Below are 9,607 nucleotides of genomic sequence, written 5' to 3' on the forward strand. Positions count from 1 at the left end.
ATTTAAAAATAGTTGGAAACATTTGGGATATTGTAAGTACTCAAGTGAACAAAATATATAACACTGGCCTAGTGGTTTTTGGATATTTTACTGCAAAAGTATTACATATTGCACCTTTAAGTGTGTCATATCTAAACAGCATCTTTCATTCTTGGCTCGTCAATAATAAACATACTTTGGCGCCAATCCTAGACTGAAGACTGGGTCTCACTGCTGCACACATAAATGTTGCTGGGTCTTATACGCCTGCGACTTCTCCCGGGAATCTTGGGACACAGATGACACGTCTTGGGCATAAACTCCAGACAGGCCTCACGAAACTTTCGGATTCTCCAGCAATATATCACAGGGTTGAAAACCGCTTTTAGGTAACTCAACCACAGCGCCCCGATGCTGACCGGGTAAAACGCTGGGCTGAGGTAGAAGCGTCTACTGAACACCGCCAGCAGGCTCACCACCGTATGTGGCAACCAACACACAGAGAAGCCAATGAAAAGGATGAGGATGGTGGTGAAGGCCCTGGTTTTGAAACTCATGTCCACATTGACTTGGGGTCGCTGTAGACCGGTTAAACCCAACTTGCTGACATGGTTGATGGCGACGCTGCCTTCGCTGGTGTGATTGTGGATGCGCAGCGCGTTGCGTCGCACCGTGTTGAGAATACACAGGTAGGAATACAACATCACACCGAATGGCACAAAAAACACCGCAACTGCAAGCAGAACTGTGTAACCCCGGTCCGCCAGCGATTCGCTGTATCCCAGAATGCATTGTGGCACTTGCGCACCAATCCCAGCCGTCCTCCAGCCGACCACGGACGGTAGGGACACGCAGAGCGACAGAGCCCATGACGCGGCAATGAGAATTTTTGCCCGATGTGGGGTCAGTTTGTCCTGCCGCTGAACTATAATGAGGAAGCGATCGACGCTGATGATCAGAAGGATGGACACACCTTCCAGAACAAACAGCCAGTACAGCATGACGGACACGCGGCAGAATCCCACTCCGAAGCTCCAGTCCGTAGTTGCGAGAGTGACGGCGGTGAATGGCATGCATAGCAACGACAGCATGATGTCAGAGAAGGCCAGTGTGGCCAGGAGTAGATTAATCGCTGAACGCATGGCTGGTTTCTGATACACTATCAGACACACAATGGCATTGCCGAGGAAACCAATGGTGATCATGAAGATCATGATGGCAGCCAATGCCACCCTGAGAGTGGTGGGCATGAGGGCAGTATCAGACTCTTGCATCTCAGTTTCCATTGGTTCAAGAAGGCCACACCCCTCCAATGAGCTGCCATTACAGGAAAACATGGCAGCTGTTACCAGGAAAGTCAATGTGAGCTCCCATTAAGAGAAACACTCTCCACAATGAAGACGTTGTAAAACATTACCTGCAACAGAAAAGACCAAAAGTGTGAGGTATATTAATAACAATGCATATCTAAACTTACACTACCGTTAAAAGGTTTTGGGTCAGTCGGTTTTTTTGTTTGTTTGTTTGGTTTTTAAAAAATAAATGAATTAGTACTGTAAAATTCTTGTTGTGAATTGGCCTTAATAGTATTAATTTTAGATTAATCGCATCTAACATAAAAGTTGTAATATATATATATATATATATATATATATATATACACAACAGTTCATTCTGGTTCTCGAATCTGATTGGCTGATAGGTCTTTCCAGCCTTGTAATATTCTACCAGTATCGCCACGGGAACCGTTTCACCGTTTGAATCACTCCGATGTCAGCATTCTCATGGCAGACAAGCAAACCCACCATATTTTTATAGATACTACTGTTATTTTGTAACAGAATGTTGTTTTAAGAGTTTTTATTTAGGCGAGAATGTAGTTGTTTAGACCTCAGATATGTGATTTATACCGTCAGCTTCATCAATTTGCCACTGGCTCTTGTGTAGATTCGTTTTCAGTATATCAATCTTTAGTCTTATTAATCTATTACTTGTTCCAGAGCTAATAGATTTGGCTTAAGGGCTATATTAAGTTTCATAACTTTATATTTACATTGAAATTAAATCCTGTACTAACTAGAGCACTGCTTTTGAATGTTTGACTGAACTGTTTGCTTGTGTTTATGTCCTATTTGACTTCTTATACTGTCTTATAATAGCTATTTTTGTTCATTTACATATTATTTTTGTAATAAATAATATTTATATAAATAACATGCCATATTTGTTGGTATTGAGAGAGTCTGTGATTTCAACTTCAGTGAAAGTTTCATTAATACGCCATTAGATGGCGGCAAAGACTGTCTTTATGAGTGAGTGAGTCAGTCAGTCAGTCAGTCACAAAGACTTTTAATTTGAAATGGACTGAAACAAGGAAACAAGGACATTGTTTTTACTTTAAACAACATCTTATGAGATGCAACTGACAAATGCATTGACTATCGCTGTCATGGGAAATCCTCTTAAATGTTAAAAGGACAAAGACAAAGATATTGCTTTCCTCAGAGGACATTCAAACTGATTTTGTGATTAAGAATATAAGACTGACCTGAAGAATATCAGCTAGATGCAGGTAATGCACTCACTTAGTCGATCTCTCTCTCATAATACTCTAGTTCTTCATTACTAGTTCTAAAGTGACATTTTAGCTCAACTGTTAAACTGTCAACTTGAGATTTGAATCTGTGGCGGAAGGAAGTATTTCCTCACAAAAGAGGGTTTTTAAAGACTCTCCGTTGTTGTTTCTTATTCATTTACACACTTGTGCTGTCAAACTGTTGTATAAATGCAATATCACACTCGTAGCCGTGCGATATGGCTGTATATCAGCACAGCTGTGATTACCTACGTATACAGCCATACCGCACGGCTACGAGTGTGATTATATATATATATACACACACATATACAGGTGGTGGTCATATAATTAGAATATCATCAAAAAGTTGATTTATTTCACTAATTCCATTCAAAAAGTGAAACTTGTATATTATATTCATTCATTACACACAGACTGATATATTTCAAATGTTTATTTCTTTTAATTTTGATGATTATAACTGACAACTAAGGAAAATCCCAAATTCAGTATCTCAGAAAATTAGAATATTACTTAAGACCAATACAAAGAAAGGATTTTTAGAAATCTTGGCCAACTGAAAAGTATGAACATGAAAAGTATGAGCATGTACAGCACTCAGTACTTAGTTGGGGCTCCTTTTGCCTGAATTACTGCAGCAATGCGGTGCGGCATGGAGTCGATAAGTCTGTGGCACTGCTCAGGTGTTATGAGAGCCCAGGTTGCTCTGATAGTGGCCTTCAGCTCTTCTGCATTGTTGGGTCTGGCATATCGCATCTTCCTCTTCACAATACCCCATAGATTTTCTATGGGGTTAAGGTCAGGCGTTTTTTCTGGCCAGTTAAGAACAGGGATACCATGGTCCTTAAACCAGGTACTGGTAGCTTTGGCACTGTGTGCAGGTGCCAAGTCCTTTTGGAAAATGAAATCTGCATCTCCATAAAGTTGGCCAGCAGCAGGAAGCATGAAGTGCTCTAAAACTTCCTGGTATACTGCTGCGTTGACCTTGGACCTCAGAAAACACAGTGGACCAACACCAGCGGATGACATGGCACCCCAAACCATCACTGACTGTGGAAACTTTACACTGGACCTCAAGCAACGTGGATTGTGTGCCTCTCCTCTCTTCCTCCAGACTCTGGGACCCTGATTTCCAAAAGAAATGCAAAATTTACTTTCATCAGAGAACATAACTTTGGACCACTCAGCAGCAGTCCAGTCCTTTTTGTCTTTAGCCCAGGCGAGACGCTTCTGACGCTGTCTGTTGTTCAAGAGTGGCTTGACACAAGGAATGTAACAGATGAAATCCATGTCTTGCATACGTCTGTGCGTAGTGGTTCTTGAAGCACTGACTCCAGCTGCAGTCCACTCTTTGTGAATCTCCCCCACATTTTTGAATGGGTTTTGTTTCACAATCCTCTCCAGGGTGTGGTTATCCCTATTGCTTGTACACTTTTTTCTACCACATCTTTTCCTTCCCTTTGCCTCTCTATTAATGTACTTGTACACAGAGCTCTGTGAACAGCCAGCCTCTTTTGCAATGACCTTTTGTGTCTTGCCCTCCTTGTGCAAGGTATCAGTGGTCATCTTTTGGACAACTGTCAAGTCAGCAGTCTTCCCCATGATTGTGTAGCCTACAGAACTAGACTGAGAGACCATTTAAATGCATTTGCAGGTGTTTTGAGTTAATTAGCTGATTAGAGTGTGGCACCAGGTGTCTTCAATATTGAACCTTTTATGACCAGCACCTGTATACACACGCTTTATATATGTACAAACTTTAATGCGATTAATTGATTTGACAGCAGTAAAATTAATACTTTTAAGACCCATTTACACCAAGAATGATAATTATAAATATAACTATATAACATATAATATAATATAATATAATATAATATAATATAATATAATATAATATAATATAATATAATATAATATAACAATGCTGTAACTTGGTTGTGTGGAGATAACAAATGATGAACATAAAGCGTAACAGTCTTTAATAATCCAAAGAGTAGCAACACAACTTACATTGAGACATACATCTTATGCCAACATATACGAGACCTGACACTGAACAGAGGAAAGACAGGAACTTAAATACACAGATAATTAACTCAAATGACAAACAGCTGTGATGATTGGGATTAGTGTCCATGGTGACCAATTGTGGTGGGAAACTAGAACAAAGGAAACATGCGACTAAAGAAAACAAACCGAAAGTCCATGATAGCTAAGGCAAACTTGAACATGATTGTGACAAATGTACAGTAAAATTCGTTTTTTTTTAGTGTGCGCTTCTTTAAATGATGGAGTTCTTTAAAGTCTTTGAATTCTATTTGGCTCTCAATGTTTTCATCGTTCCTCAGCTGGAAAAACAGTGATTCCAATGATACAGTTCCTCTGTTTTGTTATCGTTATAGCTGTGGTGTGGACTATTCTTACAGAATTAGAACAATTATTAAAACTTTATAGTTAATGTTATAGTTATCATCCTTGGTGTGAACGGCCCTTTGTTCAGCAAGGACACATTAAATTAATCAAAAGTGAGAGTAAAGACATTTTGTAATAATGTTACAAAAGATTTCTACTTCAAATAAAAGCTGTTCTTTTGAACTTTCTACCCCTCAAAAAATCCTGCAAAAAATGCAGAATGGTTTCCTCAAAAACAAAGCTGAAAATTGAGCTTTGCCATCACAGGAAATAAATTACATATCAAAATAGATTAGAAAACAGTCATTTTAAATTGTAATAAAATTTCACAACATTACTATTTTTGACCAAATACATGCAGTCTTGTTAAGACTTCTTTCAAAAACATTTTAAAAATCTTACCGACCACAAACTTTTGCACAGGTCTTAGGATTTTGAAAAACTGAAAAGCTTGTAGCTAAAATATTACAGATGAACTTTCAATATATGGACTAAAGATGTTTCAAAATTGATAACTGCATAATCAATAAAACACATTTACCCACGTATAGGCATATTCAATGGTATGCCTCAGATATAGTCAAAACAATTTTGTAATAATTACTTTTTTTGCATGAACATCCATAGAGCAATCTGTGTGCAGCACAATATGAGCAATATTGTGAACATATACAGACCACAATCATCATGTTTACAGATGAAAGAGGGAATGATGCTCACTCAGAGGATGCTGCTGTTGCCATGGTTACTCTGGGTTGTTCTTTGTGAAGGATAGTGCAGATATAAAGGGGGATGTAAATTCCAAGTATTCATCATACATCGCATGTCATCCTCTGACACCTCCATTGTCTTAGAAAAGACCAGAATACCTGTAAAACACATAGTTACACACGGTTCATGAAATATATTTTCTACTCTATGTTGTATTTATCAAATTGAGAGGGACTTAAAGGTGCCCTAGAATTGAAAATTGAATTTATCTTGGCATAGTTAAATAACAAGAGCTCAGTACATGGAAATGACATACAGTGAGCCTCAAACACCATTGTTTCCTCTTTCTTGTGTAAATCTCATTTGTTTAAAAGACCTCCGAAAAACAGGTGAATCTCAACATATCATTGACTGTTATCATTAATATGTACGCCTCCAATATTTACATATGCCAGCTCATGTTCAAGGCATTAGACAAGGGCAGGCAGTATTAACGTCTGGATCTGTGAACAGCTGAATCATCAGACTAGGTAAGCAAGCAAGAACAATAGCGAAAAATGGCAGATGGAGCAATAATAACTGACATGATCCATGATATCATGATATTTTTAGTGATATTTGGAAATTGTCTTTCTAAATGTTTCGTTAGCATGTTGCTAATGTACTGTTAAATGTGGTTAAAGTTACAATCGTTTATTACTGTATTCACAGAGACAAGACTGTCGTTATTTTCATTTTTTTAACCACTTGCAGTCTGTATAATTCATAAAACACAATTTCATTCTTTATAAATCTCTCCAACAGTGTGTAATGTTAGCTTTAGCCACGGAGCACTATCAAACTCATTCAGAATCAAATGTAAACATCCAAATAAATACCATACTTACGCGATTAGACATGCTGCATGACGAGCACTTTGTAAAAATCCATTTTGAGGGTTATATTAGCTGTATGAATGTTTATGCTGTTTAAGGCAAGCGCGAGCTCCGGGGGCGGGGAGCACGAGAATTTAAAGGGGCAGCAGCCTGAATCGGCGCATATTTAATGATGCCCCAAAATAGGCAGTTAAAAAAATGAATTAAAAAAAAAAAATCTATGGGGAAACTTCACAGACACATTCAGGGGACACCTTAGACTTACATTACATCTTTTAAAAAGACGTTCTACGGCACCTTTAAAATATATTTGGATTTTTCTCATTCGGGTCTATAAATGTTGGTGATAATCTATTTAAAAACTCCCATGTAATTCACAGTATATAGAGTCAATACAATACAATCCCTTGGGGATTATCAGCATACACTGTTAAAGATTTTTGGGTATACAGTGTAGATACAAACACAGATAATGGGTGAGATATGGTGGACAGAAGCATACGAATTAAGTAATAGAAATATGCAGAATGATATATAGAAAGAAATACACCATATGTAAAAATATAAATATATAATAATGTAAAAGTGGAATAACAATGGATCCAGAATAAATATACTATGACATATGCGTACAATTAAACAAGTTCTGTACTATGAGTATGGCACATGTTGCTGACACCTGTCGTTTCAACCTGGTAAGATGTTTAGCAGCAAAGAGGAAACTGATCTGGATCCATCTGTCTCAAGTCTTGGTCATGCTCTTTCTCAGACATAAACCCAGGTGTCCATAGCAGTTGTCACCCATTAACTAGCCATTAATTGACCAATATTGCTTTTCTGACCAGTGCTGTTAATTAATAATTGTATGCTATCTTAAAGTGTCCAAGTGCCGATATATAGAATTTTTTTATTGTCTTATTTCTGTTTTTCTTTACATATTGATACATATAGTAATAATTATCATATTAACAATATAATATAATTATTTGTCTAACTGCTTAGTTGCAAAGATGGTTGATGGCCCTAAAATTGTTGTTTTTATTCATTGCACACAATTACCATTATTCAATCTTGGCACAATATATATTGTTATATGCTATACAGTCTGTAGGCTATAACATTGTTATAACACATTTCATTTAAGCACGAATGCATATGCATACAAAAATGAACCAAGCTGTTTCCTATTCAACACACAGCAGCGTTAATGTTGATTTTGGGTGCTATTTTTTAAAGACCCACCAGATGGAATTCATCGGTGCAGATGAATCAGTCAAAAAAACTACAGGTTTTCAAAATTCTTTATAAAGCAGAACACTGAAATGGATCTGTGCTTAGCCATGGAAGCTGACTGAGGCACCTTCATAATTATTTACAAATCCACAAAACATTTATAACTAAATGTTTTCTAACTGCAGTTTATAAATCACACGATAGGAAACAAAGCATATTAGAATTTAGTTATGCTGAAAATGTCTAAGCGTGATATCATGCACGACAACTGTTATCACTATCGCACCCTTGTGATTTATGCATTGATCACACGATACATGTCACTGATGCAACGTTTCAGCTCTCACGTGCGCTGGCGCGCTTAGCAGATGTGATGTGATTTACACAGTGAGATTGTGTGGTGATTTTACCTCTTTATAAACTGAAGTCCGTGTGTTGGGCGGAGAGCCGTGTCAATCCAAAACAGTTGAAGGACAAGGTGTTGTAGAGGCTGCCCGTTGTAGTTTGATTTCAGTCAGAGGATTGCCATTGTTTCCACTGATGCGATTTCTTGCTGCATGAAACACATCCGTCGGGGTGTGGAGCTCTGGAGGTGTGACAACGGCGATCAATCACAGGCAGCTGTAGTATGAGCTTCATCCTCGAGGATTTCAGAGGTACACGGATGACAAACTGCATCAGGAGGTCATTGACGTAGGCTACTCTCATAAAAATAAAGCTCAGTTCAGCCAAAGACCCGCGGCCTCTTGTTATCAAGAATGTTTTGGCTGCGTATAGGGCTTTTGAGTTTGTCTAAAGCTACTGTATGATACACTGGAGATTAATAACGTTTTTGATGTTACATTGCAGGTTCTGTGTATGGATTTCTGTGTCCTTTAAAGTACTAGAAATGAGCTGCACAAACGTTCTCTTGTGGCATCAACCTGATTCTATTGGGAACGTTTATTTTTAAGAGTAAAATAGCTACATGAGATCAAAGCTGGACTGCAAGCTTTTGTTGTAGACAGCAGACAACATGTCCTTGAAATTTGTTCATTCATCATGCTTATTTTTTGTTCATCTGTAGCTATTTTCCTTTCACACCCACACACTCACACTTGTAATTAGCTAAATGGGGACATACCATACTTTTATTGCTTTTATATTTAGCTAAATAAGTAGCATATATAAAATAAATATAAATAATAGGCTACATTTATAGTTAAAGGTGCAATATGTAAGAATTTTTAAAATATCCAAAAAACACTAGGCCAGTGTTATATATTTTGTTCACTTGAGTACTTACAATATCCAAATGTTTCCAACTATTTGTAAATCGTGAGAAAATTGCAATTTTAACCTAGGCTCCGGGACGTGTGAGGAGTCGCCTGTCAATTGCGTCATACCCGCGTTACCCTCGGTTTCCTGTTTTATTTTGTAGAAATTATGGAAACACCAAAGACGCTTTAATATTTACATGTTTTAATAGGCAAGGGGACAACTGTTTTGATATATTTATAGACAAAAAACAAATTATTGTTATATAGCTCAACACGTTTAGTCTTATTGTTTAAATCGAATTTTCTTGATTTTTTGCGATTACTTTACCATGCCTCAGAGAAAAACACTATTTTGTGAAGTAGCTAACATAGCATAATCAGATGCAGCTTTATTTTTAGTAACAGTAATACAGTATTTTCTCCATCATACAATAAATTTTAAAATTAATTGCATGCCATTTATCAACACAAGCCATCCAGTATTTAATATATTCTAAAATCAATCTATCTTACTGCAGTGTGCAACAGTGTCTCAC

At 37.4% G+C, this 9,607-nt stretch overlaps 1 protein-coding gene across 1 annotated transcript; it reads right to left on the bottom strand.

The window, feature by feature from the left end:
- Positions 1-8,892, bottom strand: gpr45 (G protein-coupled receptor 45). Its single transcript, XM_048193150.1, has 3 exons — positions 8,223-8,892; positions 5,714-5,862; positions 1-1,396 (listed from the first exon to the last, which is right to left on the bottom strand). The coding sequence occupies exon 3, from the start codon at positions 1,314-1,316 to the stop codon at positions 189-191; it is 1,128 nt and encodes a 375-aa protein (XP_048049107.1). The 5' UTR covers positions 1,317-1,396; positions 5,714-5,862; positions 8,223-8,892; the 3' UTR covers positions 1-188.
- Between the last annotated feature and the right edge of the window lie 715 nt (positions 8,893-9,607).

Source organism: Megalobrama amblycephala, linkage group LG6 (assembly GCF_018812025.1).
Source record: "Megalobrama amblycephala isolate DHTTF-2021 linkage group LG6, ASM1881202v1, whole genome shotgun sequence".
Lineage (NCBI taxonomy): Eukaryota > Metazoa > Chordata > Actinopteri > Cypriniformes > Xenocyprididae > Megalobrama > Megalobrama amblycephala.

What these genes read in the sequence shown, in the direction of transcription:
- gpr45 (XM_048193150.1), bottom strand. Translation starts at nt 1,316, where the DNA reads ATGTTTTCCTGTAATGGCAGCTCATTGGAGGGGTGTGGCCTTCTTGAA.